The following is a 24,590-nucleotide window of genomic DNA, read 5'->3' as shown; positions in this document are numbered from 1 at the left end:
GCCTTTAGTGAAGTGTTGCTTTGATACTCTTAATATTTTTCTGTCTATGAAGTTTGAGATCGTTTTTGAATCCTATTTATATGCGTAAAGGCAGGTTAATAAAGGTAAACTAGAATATGACCCATGTGCAACACAAGGGGCCTCTTTGCACCCCATCCCTTTGCTTCAACATCTTTTCTCTTTCTCCCTATCTGCCCTCCGCGTGGTTGACTCTGACCTCTATGCACCCCTCTTTCTCTCTCTTTGCTTCAACAACTTGTTTCTTTCAATCTCTCTGCTCTCCACGTGGTTAACTCTGGAAGCCTCACTGAGATTTCCTTTTAAATATGTTATAGATATTCATTCTGGTTTTTGCTAAAATTAATTAAAAATTTGTTCCAACGTGTTTTGTAATCCTAATTGCCAACAAAGTGCCACAAATGGATGGCCAGTTCTGTGTGCTTTAGTTCATGTACAGATACAATGAAATGAATCCGGTAATAAAAGGTTCACAAGCTAAACACCACATCCATAAGCTTCTCTATTTCTAATTTATCTCAGTTATACATGACCCTCAATACAGTAACTTTTCATGGTAAATAGAGTCTATCAAACTTAAGTAATACAGTAACTTTTGGCCAAAAAAAGAGGAAAAAAAGAAACCAAACCTTAATTACTTCTCAACAAACTTACTTAAAGCACATCGTGTGTTTGTGTGCAATATTTGTTCTTTCAGATGTGCAGATTCCCATGTATAAATGGGATTTGGCAGGAATTCTATTTTCTGCCAGTGTAACATGACACCTATATCACATGTTTTGCATATGAAAAATTCAAGTGGATAAGTGAATTAGTGAAACATGTCATTCTTACAGAATTTTTTTTTTCTTATAAAGTTTAATGTTGCTGATTTAGAGAATTTTTTATTAAAAAAATTGCATTGCCATCATAGTTAATGATATCTTTAGATACTATCTGGAGATTTGACTCACATCAAAGGGGCTTGTAAACAGAAACAAGCAGTCACAACTTTCATTGTCTTGAATAGCGATCAACAAGTGCTTTAGCTTTCTCTGGGGCAAAAAATCGAGCCTGTGAAACACCAAACATTGATATGGTACTATTAGCCCCTTGCCAATCAGATCAATCTATTAAGATAAAGAATTTTACTGTAGATATGTCCAATTAAAGAGTAGTTCAAGCAAGTCTGATAGTTGCTCAAATTTTCTATACCTTGTTGGGGATTATAGCATGTATAATACACGTGGGTTAAAAGATGTTGGCTAAGTTCAGGTTGTGGCCTGATATTCAGCTTCGTCCTCTAGAACTAGAGCTAATTGGTTCTAGGTTGGATTGGATGCCTTATAGGTTAAAGAAAACCCAAGTTATTGTTGGTCTTTTTGTCAAATTGTTCGTTCATTGTTGCCCTGTATCTATGGTCCAATGTGGTAAGCCTATTAGTTTCTACAAATAAAGTGAAGTGCCAAGTGATGTCATCCCACATTAGTTAGGTTTAGGTTTAGGTTGGTTGCCTAGGGGTAGAGAATTTAGGGGGAAGACCAAGGAAATAAACTTATGTGAGGGTCTCATAATCTGTAACTTCAGAACATTCTGATCAAGAAGATTATCATTTGGTACCATGGACCAATTTACCCAAAGAGCAAGCCAGACATGCTTTTGTATCCACAAATACCAATTAAGTCAGCAAATAGGATCATATACTCACTTGAATAAACATCCTCTCTGCATCTCCAACATTGCCATTTTCTTTCAAAATAATTCCCTGCAGAAACATTGGAAAAACAAAAATATATTACCTCTCATCTTAAGATATTTAGGTGTCAAAAAGATAAAAATTAACCAGCACGAACTAAGCATGCAACTAAGAATAGATGAAGAATGGTGGAGAAATACATCTGAAGAAAATAAGTAGCAAAACAAATTCATAACTATTTACCATTCCTTTGTCAATTTAAAAGATTAACACCCTGAGTCTGAGCTATTTAGATATATCAATATATATAGTTGCATAGGAATTAACTCAGTTGTGTCACTATGAGAATATTTTTCAGACAATATCAACAGTCATTAAGTGTAGCAGTTTATCCATTTTCTAAAAAGAAAATTGGTAGACAACCTAAATCCTGCAGAAACAGAAATAACAACCACTATAGGATCACAAACAAAAGAAAAGGTATAAGCAGAAACCTTTTGTGGAATAATCTACGATGGCAGGGTGGGATTAATGTGATGTTGGGCTACATCAAGCAGACATCCTACCGGTTAAGACTTGAGGCTCTAACTTAAAAGGTTTCGGGGTTCAAATCCTGGGGTGAGAGGGGTGGGATTTGTGATGGGAGAGGGGTACCTCCCATTGTATAGCCCAAGATCATATGTACCAGAAAAAACATTTCCTTTAATAACAAGTTCATATCTGTGTACAGTGGTGACAGCATATAAATTCTATTTTACATTATTCTGCTCTCTTCACTCTCAAACAAGGTAAAGAGAGTTGTTTCCTCTGCTCTGCTCCCCTCCCTTCTACCCATTTACTCTTCCATCTTTTACCTTTAAACATCAAGACATGCTATAAAGGAATATCATCCACTGGGAAATGGATTATGCATTATGGAGCCAACTTATGTACACATTACCTCAACAATGGATGTGAGAAAATTTACCTAAACACTCTATGCAAAATTTAACGCGCATCTCCAGCTTCATCAAATAATCAATTTCAATATCCAGTTCCACCAAGAGTTGTTGAACAATAAAAAAAAACCTAAGAATTTTGCAATCTCTATCTCAAGGGTATAGGCTAATGCAAAGTATTGTGCTGCTAGATAGTTAATGATGAACACATAATATCGAGATTAAATAGAGGCACTATATCTCAAGATATGGCATCTCAGAGTTTAGAAAGGGAACTAAAAAAAGAAAAGAAAAGAAAAAAGAGAAAGGACGTGGCATCAATGCGCTTGAAAAGTTCAAACAAACACCTCTTTATCTGTATTAGGTTTTTGCATCTAATATATTGATAGGCTCATCCAAAACTATTACATAAGCATCTCCTAATCAGCAGAACTTAATGGTTAAAAGTGCCTTTTTATCTAACAATTAATAGAATTTTACAGGATACCTAAATCTTTCTCATCAAATAGGCTACTGATAAACCATAGCTCATGTGCCACCTCATCTATAGAGTTGGGGCATAAACATTTAACATAACATATTTCCTGTTTAAGGCCTATAATTGTTTTCAAAAGGTTTCAGTTTGTGTATTCAATGAAATAGAAAACATTATTTATAAGTTTGAATCATATCATGGATAAAGGGAAAAGCTGAATTAGATAAGAAATAGAGTGCCTAAACTGGTCATTGCAAAAGCAAATCCCCTAAATTTAACTGCATGGTTAATTCAATTAAAGGCACCAAAGTGAAAATATTTCAGGCAGGAGGCTGAAGGAGATGGGAAGCTCTAGCAGGTGACATGCAAAAGGAAAATGATTGAGTTGAAGTTAACAGGTGATGGAGCTTTATACAGATATGAATGAGAATTAAGAACAAAAATAAAAACAAAAGAAAGAAATAATTTCAGATTGTCAATCCTAAGTTTCCATGATAAGACTTTAGGAGTAACCTCTTTTGAAAATACATGTAACAGATGTGCAAAAATATATACTACTGGTATCATAAATTAAAACCCATTTGGAACTCTCACCTAACAATTTAAGCTTTTAGGTTAAACGATTCTTTGACCAATAGTGTAAAACATACTTCAGTTACTTCTAGGAAATAAATCAAATATTAAACTATACAACAATAACCTGAAGGCAGGTTAATTATAAGCTTTAACATCCCTTTTGCATTTCAAAAAAAAAAAATTTATAAGTTTTAACAGTTAGCTTATAAGACTGGCGCAGCACTCATACTACCTAAAATCCTTCCACTTGGAATAGTTGTCAGAACATTATGTTTTAGTGATGAAGTTAGATTTGACAAGGTGAAGCATGCAACTATGAAGACCTGAAGGCTAGAAATCCTCTTAGAGAAGAGGAATATATTACCAGTTTCAGTTTTTTGTTGATAAGAGTCTCTAAGCTAATTGATCTTAGGGGCTTTGCTGTTTATCTTGTCATAAATCAGTTTTTCCTTTAAAAGATAATATGATATTAGCACCCAGTAGTAGTATAACAATACAATCTGAAAAGGGAATAAATATGCTGAAGTTGGCTTGCTAGTATATCGTTATATTGAAGGCTAGGTTCAACTCTCCTCATTTGCTAGAATCATTTATTTTTATTGGGTTAATAGTTTTACCACATTTGCTAGAATCATTTATTCTATTGGTTTAATAGTTTAACTTGTTACTCATGCAGTGACTTCTCATGTTATGATGAATTGTCATGAAAGTTTAGATCACAAAATAGCAATTTTGCAAGCATCAAATTATAAACCACTTGAACAATGTAAAAGCTGTTAAGGGTTAAATTATATTCTGGACTCTCGCCTAACAAATTAAGCTTTTCAGTTGAGTGGTCCATGCCATATCAAACCATCATTTCACATATTTATCCAGATTAAACGGCTACCTGTATCGTGATTACTAAATTTCAATAAAAGACAGGCCATTGCCTGATCCATTTTTTCAAATCTTAAAATGAGCATGAAGGGCACGTTAAACATGAACTTATCCTTGATTCTTGAACCCTTACAAGCATTCATTTGAGTAGTTCTTCAATATGTTAGCAGAGCATCTTTAAACTAATGGTCTAGAGTACGAATTATGAGTTTCTCCATTCTTATAATAAACTTTAAGGACAATATATATGACGGGCCCTATATCTAGTCCACACGTTCAATCACAGTGGGTTTATGCAAGATGAGTGTGTCAATTTAAAATACTCTTGGATCCCACTTAATGACCTAATATCAGATATAGACTGTTATTTTGACAATTTTAGCAATACAAAAACATATTTGAAAAGAAAAAAATGTAAAGCGTTTAAACAGCAAATGAACAAAAGAAACAGGACAGAAGAAAAAGATAACCTTTGCTAAGTATCCTCGGAAGTCATTCGGGTGGCTAGAAATGAGCTGGTCATAAACAGCTACTGCATCACTAACATGGCCCCAGTCTGAATATGCTTTCCCAAGAAGGAAATCAACCTGAGAGACATCTCATAAATAAAGGCCCCGAGAATTAGATGATATTTGTCACCAATCAAGAAGCAACTTAATTATAAATCAATACTCATCCACCCAAAACTGACTACAAAAGTGAGTACCCAAACAAAAGTGGCCTGACTCAACATGCCAAAACCCAACAGAATCCAATCTGGGATAACTCAAAGTCAACAATGCAAGCCAATGTAACCTTAAACAACCTATAACTGAGACTGAACCAACCCACTCAATTTCCACTTATAAACTTACCGTTGAAATCCGCAACTATACCACAATATTATCTGATGTTAATATAACATAGATTGTGAACTAATTTAACACGTAGTTAGCATTTTTAAAACAAAGGACAGAAAATTAAGATTAGGATACTGAAAATTGACCTACATTTAGTAATTGGTGGCTAGAAGCTTCCATTCTCAAGGCAATAAGTTCTTTTTCTGTTTCTATGAAAGTGTATATATATTATACACTGACAAAATAGCATTCTAGTAGCAGGACATAGAAGAAATTCCATGCATCTTACTGTGAATACAAGTGTGAATGGTCTGCCATTTTGATGAAGTATCATAGATAAGATGGAAAAACTTTAGCAAGCACGCTTGTTTTGTCAAAAACAGTATATTATAAAACGTTTGGCAGCAATTCCATCAGCTGAATGACTGTAAATTCCATTTCCAAACCATATCAATAAATGTGGGCCACAGACCTGGAAGTAGTATGAGTTCAAAAGTTCTTGAATCTAAAAAGCCTAAGTAATGCAACATAATTTAGCAGATGGATCCAGTTAACCAGTGAACTAATAACTACAATTCTTTATTATCTTTTTTTGATGGTAAGAACTTTGAGACCAAATATTTGTTATGCTTTGCTTCAAATGAAATCCACTATGAAGAAGCCAACTGACCTGAATAGGATCCACCTTCTGTAATTCTGTTTCCATTTTATTGCTGTCAGCCTTGAGATTAGGACGATTTAATCTTTCTGAATTCATGCGTTCACGAGAGGACAGAAGGAATTGAACAGCCTGCATTAACAAGTTAGGGAGGTAACAGTATATTAATGTTAATGCTGTTTAAAGATTATATTCATAGTATGGGAATTGTTTTCTAGAATACAAATTTCTTGACTTTCAAATATCAGTTAAGTAGAAGAATATGTAGGTTCAAAACAATCAGATCACTTGGATAAATACAACCTTGACCAATTTTCTTGAAGCTCCAAAATAAGACAATAAGGTCCACAAATTTCCATCTAAACCAATATAATTACACTACACACAAACTCAGTCCTTCATGTTAAGAAATCATCCACAAGAGAAACTATATGGTAACCAAATTTCTCCATGGCAATAAAAGGTGATTAGGGTGCGTTACAAAAGAGGCATTGTCAAAGATGTCTACAACATAAAAAATCCTCAACTCAAGAACAATTTGTTCCAAAGTGCATAAGATGCATCACAGGAGGAAGAACAGAATAGGGAGAGGGGAAAGAGGGAAAGAGTTAGAAAAGAGAAAGAAAGATGGGACAAGGGAGAAGAGTGTGAAACTAGGCCAAAAAAGAAAAATTAGAGAGAAATTCCAAAGAATAATAATAACAAATTATATATATAAATATATAGTTAATAACCTCAAATAATTTAAACAACATCAGCATGTAGATATAAGAAAAATAAATAAATTTCATTGATGAATGCCATGAAAGGGAGAGGCAAATAGTAATTACAAGATATAAGAAAAATGTTTTAAAACCTAAAAAACCTGCAGAAAGAAAGACAAGATGGAACAGGTGAAGGAAACTGATAGCCAGTAAAATAGCACCTTCACTCCTTAGAGACACATCCAGAGATTGTGTCAATGCTGTATGAGTCCCTCAAATATAAAGACACCCCTATTTCCAGGTACACTAAATCAGCCAATAGGAAGCCCTTTCTGTGTCACCAGCAAGTTGGCAATTAGAAAACTAAAACCCAACCCCTCTCAAACTAGTCTTCTACACATCACCAACTCTAAATGTCACCAGCCCAAAAAATTAACCATGTCAATTTTTTTCAACAGCAAAAAAACAAATATGAAGGTTTTCGTATGCAACAAGATCAAACTATATGCCATGCAATAAATGGGATCCGTTAGGGTAGTATATTGCTAATAAGAAACAAAGATTGGTTAGCAACCTTATAAACCAACATTTCGAATCAGTTTACAATGAAGAAAACAAAATAAAGAATCTCAGGAAGTGATCATTTGACCCTTTTATACCCAGAATTACATATTAGTCTATTACTTGGAAGGCTAAAGTGAGGAAGCTAACCGAAGACATTAACAAGTAGTTTATTACACATATAAGGTTGAGGATAAAACAGCATGTACACTCTAATTTCAGAATACCAGCCCGTTACATACCTCATCTGGTCTTTTTGCAGCAAGCAATGCATTTGTAAGGCCCCGCAAAACCTCAAAATTGACATCTTTTGACACCTATCAGACAAAAGCAGGGTATTCATGGAGAGCACGAACAAAATTTGATTAACTAAGGTAGGGAATCATCAAGTATAAAAGCATACATTGTTGTAAATGACATACAAAACCCAATATTCAGCAGAATTTTGCATTATACAACTGAGGTGAAGAATATAGGAAGACGGAGAGATAAAGTCGGACAAAAGTTGAGTTATGCAGGAAGAGGATTCATGTAAATTGTAAGGCACTCAACCTATGTCCAGATACAGCATAATTGGAGTTGACCTACCTCCAGAAACATGCTAATCAAATATAGGACCTACAAACGCCTGAAAATAAGTCTTTATCCATAATAACTCTTTCAAGGATAACGTCAAACAGCAGAGGCTGCATTAGACTTCAAGCCCTATGCCAATCTTTTCTTTGCCCTCTAATCCAACTTCTAACAACCTAGCTATTCCTGTTGTTCTAAGAGAAGGCAAAGAATCTTATACTTGACATCCAATGTCTAGTTTGTCTCTTACAATCGTTTATACCTCTTTGAATCTTTTTTTATTCCAAAGTCATTGACTGAAGCCTTTTCTCTTGCAGGTTGGCAAGCTGCTATGGAAGCGAAATGCATGCCTTGAAGCATAATGATAATCGAGAACTTTTAAAACTCCCTCCTGACAAGTCTGTAGTTGGTTGGAAAAGGATGTATACAGTGGAACTTAATCCAGTTGAGAGGCTCAACACTCGTCTAGTTGCTACAGGCTACACTCAAGTTATATGGTTTGGATTATTCAGAACAATTCTCTCCTTGCAGCCTAAACCCCTTAGTTTGTCTGATTTTTTTAGCCGCCACATTGAATTGGCCATTACATCAGCTATACATAAAAGATGCTTGCCTGGAGCCTTTGAAGAGAAAGTTATAATGGAGCAATCAGGGGAAGTCAGCATCAGATTTAGTTTGTTGTTAAGAGAAATTTATATATTGCCTAAAATAATCATCTAGGGCTTGGTTTAGTACGTGATATTATCATCAGAAGTGATGATAGTGCAGGGATAGAGAAATCAACATTGTGCTTGCAAGATTCCAAACAACAGATTTTGGGCAGCTAAAGTAAATCTTGGGTATCAAGGTGGCTAGATCTCATTTGGACCTATTCTTGTCCAGATGTAAATATGTTCTTAAATCTTAACTTACTCTATCAGACAAGGATATTAGTATCTAAGCCTACAGATACTCATATGGATCCAAACGCCAAACTTGTAAAAGAATACATGGTGATTTCATGATAGTATTGTCTGATTTTTCTAGCTGCCACATTGAATTGGCCATCGCATCAGTTATACATAAAATATGCTTGCTTGGATGGAGCCTTTAAAGCGAAAGTTATAATGCAGCAACCACCTGGATTTTTTCATCAAGTGGAGTCAGCATCAGATTTAGTTTGTTTTTAAATGAAATCTATATATTGCCTAAAACAATCACCTAGGGCTTGGTTTAGAATTTGTTTGACCTGACTTTTTTTTAGCTTAAAAACTATTATAAAGCTATTATGAAAAATAATAGCTTTTAAAATTAAACTAAAACTGTCTGGTAAATTTACTTTTATAAGCTCTTTTGATAGATAAGCTGTTTGGCAAAATAACTTATATGAGCTCTAATTTTGGTTAAAATTACTATAAAGGGTATTTGATAAATAACTTTCTATTAATCACAAATTCCTTTGTTCACAATGGAAAAAGTTTTTATCTTTTTATCTATTTAAAACAAATTTTTGGAAATATAAAAAGCATTTTTATATAGCATAAAGTTTATAATTAATAATAAATCATTAAAAAAAGAATTCCACAAAAAGAAAAAAAAAGAGTTCCATAAAAAAAGGGTAATGTTGGGATTATTTTTACTCGATGAGGATAATTTTGGAACAAAAAGAAAAATTATGCTGAAAAGCTGGTGTGTTTTTAAAAGAAAAGAAAAGAAAACTCCTCTTTGGAGCTTTTCTTGAAGATTTTGTTCTTCAAAAAAGACTGCTTTTTTTTAAGAGCTTCTTAAAATCCTATTTGGCTCGACTTCTGTTTTTAAGAGGTAATGTTAGCTTTATAGCTTTCAAATTAATCCCATGTTTTGAAATGTCAAAAGAAAATGATTAAAATTTTATTCAAGACTTGAAAAATTAAGCCTAGACATCTCTTAGCTTTTTCAAATGAGTTTAAGAAGAAAAACAATAAAAAAGGACTCTGAAAAATGCCTTCTAGACCAAATCTATTGATACATGTTATCGGTAAAAATTGAAATCTATCAATACATGTTCTTGAGAAAAGTCAAAATTTGTAAAGTTAAACTCAATCTACCGATACATTCTCAAAATGTATTGATAGGAATACAACAGAATGTTAATTACCTCACAAGTATCGATACATTTGTCAAGTGTATCGATACATTTTCAACAGAATGCTCCCTGCCTCAAAAGTATTGATACATTTCTAGTGGTCAAACGTTTGCAGCCAAGATGAAAAGTATCGATAAATTTTTGCGGGAATTCAAAAATAAAAGGAGCTATGTATCGATACAATATGACAGTTGGAGCCTAGAATGAAGAGAAAAACGGCTATTTTCACATTTAATGCATCCCCAACTACTCTTGAAGCTTCAGCAACTATATATACAAGCTCCCACAACATTTATGAAGGTTGGAAGGTTGGAAGACTCTGAAACACAACACCAAAAGAAGAATTCAGCTCAAATCTTTTAATACTCTTTGCACTATTCTTTTAGCATTTAAGTCTTGTATTATTCATTGAGCCTTCATTGCTTATTCTTTTCTTCACCAAACATTGTACTTAACCTATTACTTAACCTCTATGAGGCATTATAACTGCACTTGTATTTCTCTTTTTGTATTCACTTGAGTGGTTATACCTTAACCAATTGCAAACATAGTTTTGAGTGGTTATACCTTAACCAAGATAAAAGGTAGAGTGGTCATGCTTTAACCATAAAAAGGCATTGTATTGAAAGGTTGTGCTTGATCCGCAAAAGGCATCGTATTGAATCTTTTTCTAATAGTGGATTTTAAACTCCTTAGTAAATCTAAGGGAGAGGATGTAGGCAAGGAGGCCAAACCTCTATAAAAACTATTGTGTTGATTTTTCTCTTTCACTTCTTTAATCAATTATCTTGCTTATTCATAAAAAGGGAACTTAACTTGAAGTAACTTTATTTCCTTGAAATTGAAAAGAAATTTTTCAAAACATTTAAAATATTCTAATTCATCCCTTCCTTGGAACTATACTCATTGAGCTTATTGCACTAATAGTAGATAAGCTGAAAAAAAAAGGGGCCAAACAGGCACTTAGTAGAGTCAAGGAAGTAGTGCTTCAATTTGGATTTGAAAGGAGTAGAAAACATCATTCTGTTTTTAATCACCATACAACCATAGGCAAATTGGCAAAATGCTGCTAATTGTGTAGGCGATATTAATATCACAAGTGACCTGATGTATTTTGTATCTAAGCCTACATCTAATTAATTGTGTACTATCATGATATTATTTTCATAATTTAACTAATACAGACTAGTCATTAGGATGATATCGTAAGAATTTTGAGGTACCTTAGCAGTGCTACAAGTTGTAGTCTACTTAATAGAAACTAAGGCCATACTTGGATTGATGTTTATTTCGATACAAACTGGACTGAATCTATTGATATTGTAGGTAACTGTGTGTTACCTGGTGATAATAAGGCACCCTTGAAGCATAAGAAACAGACAATTGTTGCAAGACCAAGTGCCCAATCTGAATATAGAGCTATGGCCCATACCACTTGAGAATTGGCTTGGCTAAGACACTTGTTGGAGGAGCTTGGATTTGAATATAGCTAATTGATCTCATAAGTGATAATCACACAGCTATACATACTGCCTCTAATCTAGTGTTTCATGCATGAACCAAATATATTGAAGTTGAATGTAATAACGTCAAAGAGAGACTCTTGAAGAATGAGATATGCACAAGATCAATAAATTCTATAGATCGCGTGGCAGATGTATTCACCAAATCTTTGGGTGGTTCAAGAGTAATTATATGTGAAACAAGCCAAGAGCACATAATGTATATGAGCAAACTTGGGTTGGGGAGAGTGCTATGCAAATATTATGTACTCAAGGTAATATGGACATTTGTAGATTTACCTCTTGTAAGTATATGCAGGAAGTTACCACAGTGGTAAGTAGTTCTCAGGTTCTCCCAACTCTCCCTCTCTCCTCATAATCAACTTTTCCAAGTTGTAAATGAAACAAAACCTCCTTCCCCCCACCCCAAAGGGAGCACTGTCCCAAAAATAAAATCACAATATGTGTGTGTCTGTTCATGCCTAAAAGTTATCATGCACTACACAGGATGACAAACAAAATGAGAGGAAAAAAAAAAAGGCAAAACTACTCAGGAGCTACCTAGTTAGAAGAATAGTTCATATCATTGTTAATGCCCTTGTTTCACTAGACAAACAAAAGCGGCATCAAATAGGTATCCAGACTGAAATCAAGCACAATCAGTCAAGAATAAACAACTATCTAAACAACCAGTAAAAGGCAAATGCCCTACATATCTAGAGAACACTTACCATTGCAGAAAGTTTATATGCAGCAGCACTACCATCATAATCCTTAAGTGCATATTTTACTTCTCCAAGCAAACGAAAAACATCAGGGTCGCTTGTTTTCTCCTATGAAACATAAATATTAGTTGATTAGTTAAAATAATGCATCAGCCGATTTCTAAAATAACACCACTCTAGCAACATATGGCTCATAAATTGCATAGTACATCCAATATTAGCAAACCTTTGCCAAGTCTTGAAGTAAAGAGGCCGCCCGAGCATAGTCCCCTAATTCTGTCAATGTAACTGCTGCTCCCTGCAAGAACTCTTAAATAAATTTCAAATTGTTGTCATGGGATCATAGATGCTCAAGAAGAGATACATTTTTCTATTTATTCAAGTACATAAGTAATTATGTAGTGATGTCCTTATATGCATGAATGGCTGGTAGGATCAGCAGCAAATGGCAGCACATCATTGATAAGGTTACTCCTTTGTCATTTGTAGTTTTGGCAGAAATTTTTTCTATCCTGGTATATATGATTTTGGACTACATAATGGGAGATAGCCCTCTCCCATCCTATAAACCCCACATCACCAATCAGAAGATTTGAATTTCAAGCCCGAGATCTCCAAGTTGGAGTCTTAAGTCCTAACTGCTGAGGTGTCCTCTTGAGAACTAGTTTTGGCAGAATGTACCACTTGAAAAACATTGGCAAAGGTATAAACTCATTCTAAGGGCATTCAGGAAGCAAACTTCTACTGAAGTCCAATCACAGCTTATCAAAGAAAAAGGAAATAAGGAAATCACTTCATAGCTGCTAATGAAACAAATAGATAAGAATAAATAATACAACTAGATATCAAGTCACAAATAACTAATAGTGCAAAAAGTTTGTTGTTGTGGTCAAAACTGTTAGAAGTATAATTTGACGCAACAGGGAAAATCTACCATAAAGTGAGGCTGACGCCTTTTTATATTATTACTTAACAAGAGGATTAATAACAGGTCCCTAATTGTTAAGTTACTCTATTAATAATAAACTGGGATGAATTGTGCTAAAAAAATATATAGACCATAAATATATCGCAGTTTCAAAATGTCAACAATAATCTTTCAAAACCAACCACCCAATCCAACAAATTATGAGAATTTTCTAAGCTTCTGCTGCAAATGATCATAACTACTCCAGAAGCTCTACTTTAAAACAAAACCATCGTTATTTGCCTCTTTATAGGGTATTGGAAGGTCAACGTCATGCATAGTCATTTTAAAATTTCTTCCTATAGTTTTGCCATTCTACCAAATGCCATTCATAGAAAATTCATGTATAGATTTTCCTTGACTATGAACCCAAAAATTAGACCATGTTAAAAAGCACCAATGAGAGACATGGAAAACAGAGCAAGAACAGGCTAACAGCATCAGGTTGCAGCTCAATCTGGATTAAGAAAATTATGGTTGGAATAGGAAGGAGCAGGTTAGACTTGAAAGCTAGTAAAGTAAGAAACGGACATTTTCCACCCATGTTTTTCCAGACTCCTCATCTTTTACTAACACTAACCACTATGAAAACATATCCTTATCAAATACTTCCCCGTGTTGGACACATACCCACATGCTACACTCCTACCCAAGTCTTCACAACAGTTTCAAGCAGAATGTAAAATGATGAAATTTCATTGAGACAGTTGAACATGTTATGACAAGAACTGAAACAATCAGGAGCTCAACTTAAGAACAAGAGAAGACTTCTTTTATGGTTTTCCAAAACGGTACTCCGAATTCAACTTTTCAAAGTTAATTAAGATAAGGAAAACAAAAGTATAATATGTTCCTATAAGCATAAAAATCAAAACTAAGAACTTAATCATCTTGATGAGAAGCTTAATATTCAAGGAAGAACAGCATATAACGTTAGACAAAAAATTAATCAAGAATGCATAATATGCCCAGACTCACTTCAAGTGCAGTTGGATCTTTTGGAGAGATACTTAGCATTGCCTCAAACTGCTTCAGCCTAGTCTGCCACATATTAAATAGCAAAAGTGTTAATATATCCCGTGATATGAAATCCAAAGAAACAACAAGAAAGAAACTGATCAGACCAAAATGTTTATGCACTAGAAGAATTCAATGAAAATAAATTTAAAAGCAACAATAAGAAGAGTCATTGAGCCAATCATAATGCAACAACAAAAAACTAAAATGAGCATGAATCCATGTAATCATTAGGAGTTCCGCAAATAGATATGCTCAGAAAAAATATCAACTGCATTTCCTTGTGAGGCAGGAGCGTTGAGGAAATTAGTCAGAGAAGTGCTCTGCTTTGAATTTTGCACCCCCTTTACTTGGACAAAGAAATAATACTAGTGGCATGGCAACAAGAGTATTCCACTGAGGGAGAAAAAGAGAAACTAAAACTACACCCTTATAAAGGGATTTAAATAAGCTTCCTTTTCTTCCCTTTTCTTGAAGGTAGAAAGCAAAAACAAGAAGAATGCAAGAGTTTTTCTACATATCAGGGATGTATCTCCTGGTAGATACAACAATAAGAACAATTAGAGTTAGAAATGTATATAAGGAGAGATATGATTTCAAGATGGAATGTTAGGTTATTTAATGATGTAGTTCAGAATCTTAGTTGTCTTATACTTTTGGGATTGAATCTTTTATGTGTCTGTACATGGTCTTTTGAATTATCAATATATGCTGAACTTTGAGGATGATAGTGGCACACACTTGCACTTTGGATCATACAGATTAATAAGTATTCATCTAACCTCTCATATAAACATTGCACTATCTTGAAGATAGTCATCACGAACAATCTCTCAGATCTAACTGTAATGGGAAATTTCTAAACTTAAAGGATGTTTCATTAATGTACCTGAAGAGTAGCTTTCTCTTCATTAGACAGTTTCTTGTCAATCACTGCAGCTTCCTCAGGAGGATTAGTACTGGGAGACAGACATGTCAAGATATGATCAAAATAAAAATAATGATAACAAATGAAAAAGAAAAGTGAGAATGAAACAAATGAATAACTAAAGTTCCTATCATTTGGAGCTTATAACATGTGCTTGGAACACACACACACACAAAACCAACCTCCATGGAACAAAGTCGCTGAAACTTTTTTCATTGACAGACAGATCAGCCTGTCACACAAACAATTTAAGCCAAAGGAAGTTTAACAAAAATGCCTTTAGAACCATGTTAGATTTCTCCTTATTAGTAAAATTGAACCTAATACACATATGGGTGCACATCCTACAGCATTTAGTGAGAATAAACTTCAGGCGTATGTTAGCTAGAAAATAACCAGTAAATATGGTGACTGCATCTCAAGAAAAATAAATAAATTATCAATTAACAATTTGATGTAACAAGATCAAGCAAGTCATCTTTTGAGGTGATCAAAGTTGTGAAAAGACATATTCTAATGAGAATTCTTCAACGATTTCATTGTATTGATCCCTTCTTAGAATCGTAAAAATTTGATAAACTGTGAAAGTTAAATAACTTAAAAAGTATAGATATGAATCTGTTTTAATGAAACATTTGCAAGCACTATGAAGAGACATGCCTGCTTCACATGCCTCCGTATAGCCAAATTCCATTATTAGTTATTCACTATAGACACTGAATTTTGTACCATATTAGATGCAACTGCCACCAGCCAGTCGACCCAAAAACCCCATGAACCAGGCCTAGAACCAATTATGCCCTTGAAAACCACTTTCATAGGAAATCTAGAAAACCAAAATTTCCCGTTTGTTCAACTCTGAACCACTTGCCCTATTCTGGGTTCCTGTAAAGCAGTCACTTTCAAAATAGATTCCTAGCAGTCCAACTGTAAACAGCTTAGCTTATCCAGATCTCTGCACAAGGGATTCTCAAAATAGAGGGATAGTTGGCACTAGAAGGGCAAGTTGCATACTGTGGGGTTTGAAGCCCTCTACTTTAGAAAAGGACAACCAGTTATTGACTTTATTTTAAGCTTCCATATTGCACTCCATTGCAATGCATTTGTTTTACTGTCAAAAGCACAGAAAAGATGGTAATTATTTTCTTCATTCTTATCTATGATTTCAGTATATACATACAAAGTTATGTTACGTCACCTTATACATGTGCATGAATGCAAATGTGCATACACCAAAATCACAAACACAGAGTTACAATCATTTGCTTTCTCTTTTTTGCTTTAATTCTAAGCAAATAATTCTTATCAGAATAACTGCTATATGCTTTACATTTTAGCATATAATCATTGCTTCAGGTTCCAACCCTACCGAAGAGAAAAGTTGTCCACATAGAGCATCGTATCCTCAACTTTGATGACAAGGATATTACAATAGAGGGAGAGAGGTGTTCAACTTTTTCTATCTAGTTTCTGACAGATGTAACTGACAATCAAGTGCACTCAGCCAGGGAAAAAAATCCTTTTCAAGCTTCCTTAAATCATACCGGTATTACATAGAGTTAATATGTAATCAAGCACTCTCAACAATAGGAGCAAGGAAAGAAAAGAAAAGAAGCAGGAGTAGGAAATGAAATGCCAGGTCAATTAATCTTATAATTTATAATGACAGGGAGAAACCTTTGATGCTCTGAACACACCTTCCTGAGGGAAGAAAGTCTCCAAGAGCAAAAACCAAACCAAAGACCACAACAGCTACTCCTACTCCAATCTGTCAGGAAAAAAAGGGAATTTGAATTCATGATGACAATACAGCTCAAGGTGATACTCTTCTTCTTCCTTTTCTTTTAGGATAAACTGTGCTTTGCTGCATATAACTGCAATATTTCTACCTGTGTACCAAGCCCAATTGTTTTCTTATCTGATTCGGCAGGTGCATCATAGTCAATTGGTCCAAATTCCTTTTGTTCCTCTGCCTTTTTCTGTTGAACTGCTGCCCTGAGTGGCATGCAGAAAGAATAGTCATCAGCAAAAGAAATTCACGTATGATGTATAACCGAAAAACACTTATCCAAAAACCTATCATCACACTACATAGTAAATGACAAAGAAAAATATCATCAATAATTTATTGAAGTATACTTGCAATCACACTTCCTAAAGAAAGTGATCAGCATCCAAGTAAGAGTCTCAAGATCATTATAATCACTTCTCTGGAACTAAACAGCATCCAGAAACTTTTGGTGACTGCAAATAGACCAACCAGCATCCAAATATCAAATATGGCATAACCAAATTAATATAAAAGAAAAAATAGTATAGCTTATAAGTAAGTCTTCTTATGCTGTCCAATTGGCAATAACAGAAATGATCTGGGCCTTCAAAGAAGCTCAAGAACATGACTGTCAACATATTAACAGAAAGCGGTACCCTTAGTAATTACCACGTGTAATCTAATTTGATAGACATCAGTAACAACTTAATTTACGCTAATGCAAAGATATTACTAGCAAGTATGAAGCACGTGAGATAGACGTAACACAAATGCACCTTCTAATTGCTTCCAGCCGTTCCTCAAAGTCAATGTCCAAGGAACTGCTGTTAGATTTTCCATCAAATTGAGCACTTAAGCCGGGTGCCTCTGCATGAAAAAGTCATAGTGGTTGAATTAAAAATAATAAATAAAAAAGAAGAACCAAAAAGGAAAAGAATAAAAAATGTTAGAGCAATTCCTAGTTAAAGACTCATAGTAATGCTATGCAAATGGGGCATAGATAGTTATGTATTATTTGATAAAGTTACCATTATATGTTTTCAGTTTTTAAGGACATAAAGCATGTTTGGTTTTAAAAAGTCGTTGCAGAATTTAAACAACAAGAAATAAATGAGCCAGAGCTAAGTGTTTAGATGTCTCAACTTAGTGCAGGAAGTTATCCTAGCTCCTGCACTTTTAGGGGATCTATCCCCCATTTGGCAACCCCAACCCCCACCCCCCTTCCACACAAACACACACTCTTACCATAAAGAAAGAGGAAAAAGAAGAGGAGAAAAAGAATACCAATCACCCCAGACAGGCAAGATACCCCACAAATCCCAACATTTACCCTTTTTTTCAAGTAATATTTTTCCAATTTAAAGGATAACTAGAGAACAAGAAAAGAGACATAAAGACAAACCTAACAAACTATATAACAAAATGGCAATGAAAACCACATTATAAAATTTAAAAAAAAAAAAGAAGGGAGGGGTGGAATTCCCTATAGAAGATATCCTCAATGTTGAGTAAAACTCAAGGTTGTGGTCGTTTCCTTTTCCTTTTATCTTTTTAAATTACATAAATTCAAGGCAGAGTTTGAAGACCCTGGACAGTTCAATATGGTAACCTTGCTGGAACTCTCTCATTCAAGATAACTAGTCATCTTTCTACATCTCTACAAATCCTTCTCTAGGAACTTTCTCTCACCAATAACTTAAAGCGAAAGAAATAGATCACACATAAAAAGCAAGAAAAGAGAAACGGTGCTTCTCACCAACGCAATCATCAGGTTTTTTTATGTAACATAAACCCGTATACATCTAGAAACTTTAAATTCGCTTCATTATCATTCAATTAAAATGATATGACTTTACTGACTGCAAGTACAAATGAGTGTAATAGATCCTAGTCAATGTCAGTAGCATGATTTTGAGAGCAGTTGAAAGTCACAGACCCTTCAATTCATCAAAATTATAAACATTCTTTAAATCAGAATATTGGAAAAGCATAAATTCATGGCATCATCTTCTATTTCATCAAATCGGTAGGTGGCCAATGTACCAGCCATTTCGTAACCTTATTTAATATACATTTTAGAGGAACTTATGTAAGTCAGAAACAGTCATTACATTTCTGAAACTCACACCAACAAGACAAAACCATATGCTTTCATTGTTCAGAGAGAACAACAGAGATTCACACCCTGTTGCCTGTGCATTTAATGCAGCAATTTTATTAAATAAAGTCATCATCAAACAAAAATTAACATGTGTACCAACACATAAAATTGTAAGATATTCAGACCAAATATTAATCAATTATAAGGTACAGCCTTCAGCGGGTCATTTGAGGTGCATGTAAACAACATAGAAATAGAATTCTCAGGTTCCTAAGAATTTTCAGTCAGAAAAAAGTCCATTAAAAACTATTCTTAAAAAAGAAAAATATCTTACTTACGTGCAGGTGAAGGACCAGATTGTTTACTAGTTGATTTCCTGCACAAGGAAGTAGTATCAACTAAAACTACTGAAACATAATCATATTAATTGTCTAGGATATGTTAATAACTTTTGCAATAAAAAATACATTCTCAAGTAGTTTATTCATTATCACAAGTACACATATCTAAAGGAAAAAAAGCAGAAAGAGAGAGAAAGACTAGAATTGAGGGGAGAACTATCAGTCCTTGATCAGAGACACATGCGATAGACATATATACATATTTAAGGGAAATAATGAATATGACAAAGCCTTCATACTCGTTGCACTTCCAATGTTTTGGTGTCTAAGAAGGAAACGAGTTTCTATTAAGTGTTCAACCTAAAACCAATTAGGTTAAGCCCAATACTAACAACAGAAATAAACAAGTCTATCATAAGGTCAAACCTATAATTATAACAAGCAACGTAATAAATATGGACGCTGGTACATGTTAAGCATGTAACCTGTAACCAATTAACATTACATGGAAACGTCCAACTTGGGTATTATTTCAAAAATAAAGGCAATACTACCAAAAAAAAAAAAAAAGAAACCAACAATGTAATCCCAACTTCCCAACTAACCATCAGCTAGCACAGTTTGAGATACCTTTGTTGTAACTTCATACCCTTCTCCTCCCTTGACGCACTTACCTTGTTTGCCTGAGTTGGGAATCGATGTTAAAGAGGATTACATTAATAACCCAATAAGAAAAAGTAAAAGATATACCTTTTGGTTGGGTTTTTTGGAACCGAAACCTCGTTTAGCTTTTGAATCAGAGCATTGAATTTGAAACGAAAGGAACCTTGAACTCGCTGAAGCTGTTGTTGCTGCTGCTGCAATCCACATTGTCATTTTGCAACTTTACTCTCCAAGTAATCAAAGTTGTAAAAACAATATTAACATGAAATTAACTCGATTTTATCATTGAATTGATTGTTGTTTGATTGATTCTAAGGGTCGGAAGAAAATCATTTCTTTATTTTGGTCTTAGTGAAGAAGTTTGGAACTGATGGACTCTATTTAAACATTACGGGGAGTAGAGGGATAAGGTTGCCCCTCAGTGACCCGGTCTGATCCGTATTTGAATCCGATTTTCTACCTTTTCCCGTTACAAAAATCTTGAGGCCTGTTTTGTCTTTTACTTAAATTTACTAGATTGCAATTGTATAAAATTTTTGTTATAATTTTGATTAGAGAATGAATGATTTTATGCTGAATGTTTATAAGCATTTAGAAATTTGAATTTAAATGCATTGAAATAAGCAATTAGGCTAAGAAAGTAAAGTAAGAGGACAAATATTATATTATAGTTTGATGTTTCTGCAAATAGTTTTATGCATACAAAATTTTATGGGAATGGAATAGGAATTTCAATGGTGATTCCAGTTCCAACAATACCATGAAGCTTGTTGGTCGCTGGACCTTTTTCTTCTTCATAAAAGATAGTAAGAGGTCTGGGTTTACTTGTGCTAAGCGAATTTGGCACCTTTTCAGTTAGGGGATCTTCATTAATGGCTCCAACTAAATCCATTTCATCCTCTACATAAACATTACTAACAAATTCATCAACTCTTGCAATTTGCGACGAAAATCATCACAACTTTGAATGGAATGTCCATTGGCATCCATATGAAATTTGCAAGAAAGATTAGGATTGTGCCCCATTATGGCATTTGTTGATTCTGGAATAATGGCATTGATTTTAAGTAAAGCATCAAACACTATACCCATTGGTGATTGGACCTCGTCAATGCTTCTTTTCACTTTATGATTCATTCATCATGTATAACATTTACTGTCGGCCTTGCATGATCAAGCAGAGGGTTTCCAACAACATTCGAACCTTCCTTTTTAGCGAAATTTATGAGTCCTACCTTGATGAGTGATTGGACCTTATGTTTCAATGCAATACAATTTTCCATGGAATGTCTCTAAACTCTAAAATGGTAATCACAATACACATTTTGGTTATACCATTTTGGAAAAGGAGGTCAGAGTGGTTCCAAAGGGGTTCGAGCAAAGAGTCAATTTCTATGAGTTGTGGCAACAACGTAGTGTATTAAATTGAAATAGGATCAAACTTGGGTTTCTTTGGGATAGTTTTAGGTCCTTTTTGACCATTACCAAAGTTATTAGTTAAAGTTGCAAGTATTGGTGTTGGGCTTGTGGGAGAACATTGGTATGAAATGTTGGTTGTGGGGCAGGTTGGTAAACATATGAATTTTGTGTGATGTTACCTATGTTCATTTAGAAAGGTTGATACGGAGGGTATAGGTGGTATGGGCTGAAGCTTTGGGTTTGTTGCTTGTCATAAGTGACTACTTGTACGTCTCTTTCCTTTTTCTTAGACATATTCCCTTTTTTCAAGCTAGTAGCTTCATTCCCTTCAATTTTTCCATTTTTTATAGCTCCTTTTATTATCTCTCCAAATAAGACCAAATTTGTAAAGTTTTTCGTGGCATTGCCAATCAATCGTTCATGGAATGAAGCTTAGAGTGTGTTTATAAAGAATACAATCATTTGTTTATCAGTGAAAAGTGGCTGAACTTGCACTGTCTTATCTCTCCATCTTTGGGTGTACTCCTTGAATCTCTTATTTTGCTTTTTTTTTTTCATGGTTTGTAATGACAACTGATCAGGAGCCAATTTAACCACATGTTTATATTGTGCTACGAAAGCTCTCGATAGATCTTTCTAGGTCTTAACATGGCTATAATTTAGCTGTACATACCATCGGGTAGTTGACCCAATCAGACTATCTTGGAAGAAATAGATCAGTAGCTTGTCATCATGAGACTGTGCAGCCATCTTTTGACAATACATAGTAATGAGTGCCATTGGACACTTTGTTCCATCATATTTTTCAAATTTTGGAACCTTGAACTTGGTAAGGATCACTACATCAGGCACTAAGCATAGTTTGGTTACATCCATGGTACTGAACCTATCAACACCTTCAATAGCACGAAGGCGTTCTTCCAACAAATCATACTTTTTCTTGACTTTCTCACTTTTCTGTGTCTGTGATGAACTCTTTTTTAACTTTTCTTGCTCTCTTGGGTTGTCTAGATCTAGGACGTGTATTGATTCAATGGGATTTGCTCCTGAATTCAACCCAAATTGCCCATGAATCGATTGATGACTTATTGGGGGTGGTACATTGTAATAAGCATGAGGGAACTTGGCAACGTGTGGTGTCACTTGTGGGTGAACCTTTTGAAAAGTTTGGGCATAAGGTGGAGTGAACCCTAGGGGATAAGGTCGATCATCTCTTAAGTTGCCGATGTATTGTGGGTTTTCTGGTGGATCAAGCTCTTCAGCTACTCCCTTCCCTTTACTTAAACTCATCATTAATTCCATCATTTTTGCTAATTGTTCTTTCATTTCTTCTTGACTTTTTTCCATCTTATCCATTCAATCTTTTTTCTCTTCCTTTATGCTTCTTACTTGTTGACGAGTATAATAAGTGTGCTGGTCGTGAGGCTTAGGTGGTCGAGCTATTTTGGAAACCTTTTATAACCATAAACATAAATTAGGTGCATTTTTATTTTATGAATGTGATAAAAAAGGTAAGATTTTTAAGTTTTTTTATTTATTTAATTTTATTTTTTTTATTTTTTTTCAAACAATTAGAAACTGATAATGACAAGAGTTAAATTGTTGTGCTTTTTATATGCTTTTATGGAGCAAATTATGCATATGTGATGCGAGTGAAAAATATTGGCCATCCAACAATAATTGTCATAATAAATCCTGACTCATAAAAGTTGAGCATCCAATTACATCCCCATTTGCATCATTGGTTTTAAAAGAAAAGGCCAACTTAATCATATTGGTCCCGTACTCTCTTAAGATGACCTATTAGGCGCTCATTAAGCTCATTTTTTGGAAGAATCTTTTTCCTAAGCTCTTCAGTCTTGTTTGCCATTTCCTTTGCTTTGAAAGCAACCTCCCTCATTTGCATCAATATCCATTCCATTTCAAACTGCTTCTTTCAGAGGTCTTACTCATACAAGTCTCTCACTTGCCGCATTCGGAAGTATTCTTGCATGTTTGCTTTATATTACTCTTTATAACCTCTATGACTACCTCAATTAAGTTGCAATCACTCTTGAGTTCTTCTATGATTCGTTTCTGTAGTTGTATCTTGTTTTACAAGCTATTATTAGCAATTTGCATTCCTTGACTCTTGACAATAAAAGATGAACATGTTGCATTTGAACTTTCAAACCTGTTTTTCCACTCATTTCATTTATAAAAAGCTTTTCGAACTTTTTTCGATGCTTATTTCTTTACTACTTCTAGTTCAGCTTTGTATCTATGTTTCATATTCATCATTTCAATCTCAAGCGTCTTTCTAGCCAGCTTACTTTCCAAGAAAACATCTTGAGGCTTTGGACCAACAAGGAATTTGGATGCACTTTCTGGAGGACATACGACATCTTTTACTCTTTGGGCATGCAAGGCTAAATATCTAGTAGTGACCTCGTTAGTGAACCTTCCCTGATCCACCATACTTGTTTTTTTTTCATGCTTGAATGATATCTGGGATCTTCTTAAGGGTGTCCGACTCTCTATACGTGAACTCTAGTTGGTTAAGCCTGTGTGTCATTAGTACAAATTACTCAAATTCGAATTGCCTCCGTACCATTATTGGAGTATAGCTAATCACTCCCCAAGGTCCCTTTAGCGGTGCCCATGGTTTGTCCCCACACTTGTACACCACTTACATCCTAGGCATCTAGGGAGCCCTTCAGGTCATCTTCACACTTATAAGCTTCTTGAGTCTTGCAATCCATTATTCTTTTTTCTTGTAGGCTGGCCATTCTCTTTCACATAATTCACAAATAGGATAACTTGATAAGAGGAAAGGCTTTCGGAATCTATTAACTTTGCACTCAAAATGGCTCTTTATCCATATGGTGAGAAGTTGGGCACACCTAATGAAACGTCTTTCACCCTTCCGATAGCAATAGTTCAACAACCTCAATGTCTCGACTATAATGGTAGGCGCTGGATTGATGTTCCTTGTTACTTGGTCGAAGAAATCTATGATTGAGACTTCAATATATCCTAAGATTTTTGGAAAGACCACTACCTCATCTATTGCCAAGACAAAGGCAAAATGACCTTGTTCATCTTCCATGTGTTTCTTAATATAATTGTTCAAGAAAGTCCATAGGAGGCACGGTATCTCCCTTCTTTTTCCAGTTT

The 24,590-nt window shown here is 34.5% G+C and overlaps 1 protein-coding gene across 1 annotated transcript; it reads right to left on the bottom strand.

Moving 5' to 3' along the window:
- Positions 1 to 496: 496 nt before the first annotated feature.
- On the bottom strand, positions 497 to 20,389 carry LOC18595571 (Tetratricopeptide repeat (TPR)-like superfamily protein). The gene is made up of 15 exons (XM_007023582.3): positions 20,103 to 20,389; positions 19,983 to 20,035; positions 19,350 to 19,387; positions 17,687 to 17,777; positions 17,029 to 17,134; positions 16,837 to 16,907; positions 15,101 to 15,170; positions 14,173 to 14,235; positions 12,454 to 12,525; positions 12,234 to 12,335; positions 7,566 to 7,640; positions 6,071 to 6,190; positions 5,032 to 5,148; positions 1,706 to 1,762; positions 497 to 1,071 (listed from the first exon to the last, which is right to left on the bottom strand). The coding sequence occupies exons 1-15, from the start codon at positions 20,226 to 20,228 to the stop codon at positions 1,012 to 1,014; spliced, it is 1,221 nt and encodes a 406-aa protein (XP_007023644.3). The 5' UTR covers positions 20,229 to 20,389; the 3' UTR covers positions 497 to 1,011.
- Positions 20,390 to 24,590: the final 4,201 nt, after the last annotated feature.

This window comes from Theobroma cacao, chromosome 6, assembly GCF_053813885.1.
Source record: "Theobroma cacao isolate CCN51 chromosome 6, ASM5381388v1, whole genome shotgun sequence".
Classification (NCBI taxonomy): Eukaryota; Viridiplantae; Streptophyta; class Magnoliopsida; order Malvales; family Malvaceae; genus Theobroma; species Theobroma cacao.
The sequence above is the reverse complement of the archived record's forward strand: the minus strand, read 5'-3'. Positions and strand labels throughout refer to the sequence as shown.

Excerpts from the sequence above, each read along its gene's own strand:
- LOC18595571 (XM_007023582.3), bottom strand. The coding sequence starts at position 20,228 with ATGACAATGTGGATTGCAGCAGCAGCAACAACAGCTTCAGCGAGTTCA. Across the intron at positions 15,171-16,836 it reads GACTTTCTTCCCTCAGGAAG|TACTAATCCTCCTGAGGAAG; the intron begins GTGTGTTCAGAG and ends TCTGTCTCCCAG. Across the intron at positions 12,526-14,172 it reads AAGATCCAACTGCACTTGAA|GGAGCAGCAGTTACATTGAC; the intron begins GTGAGTCTGGGC and ends GAGTTCTTGCAG.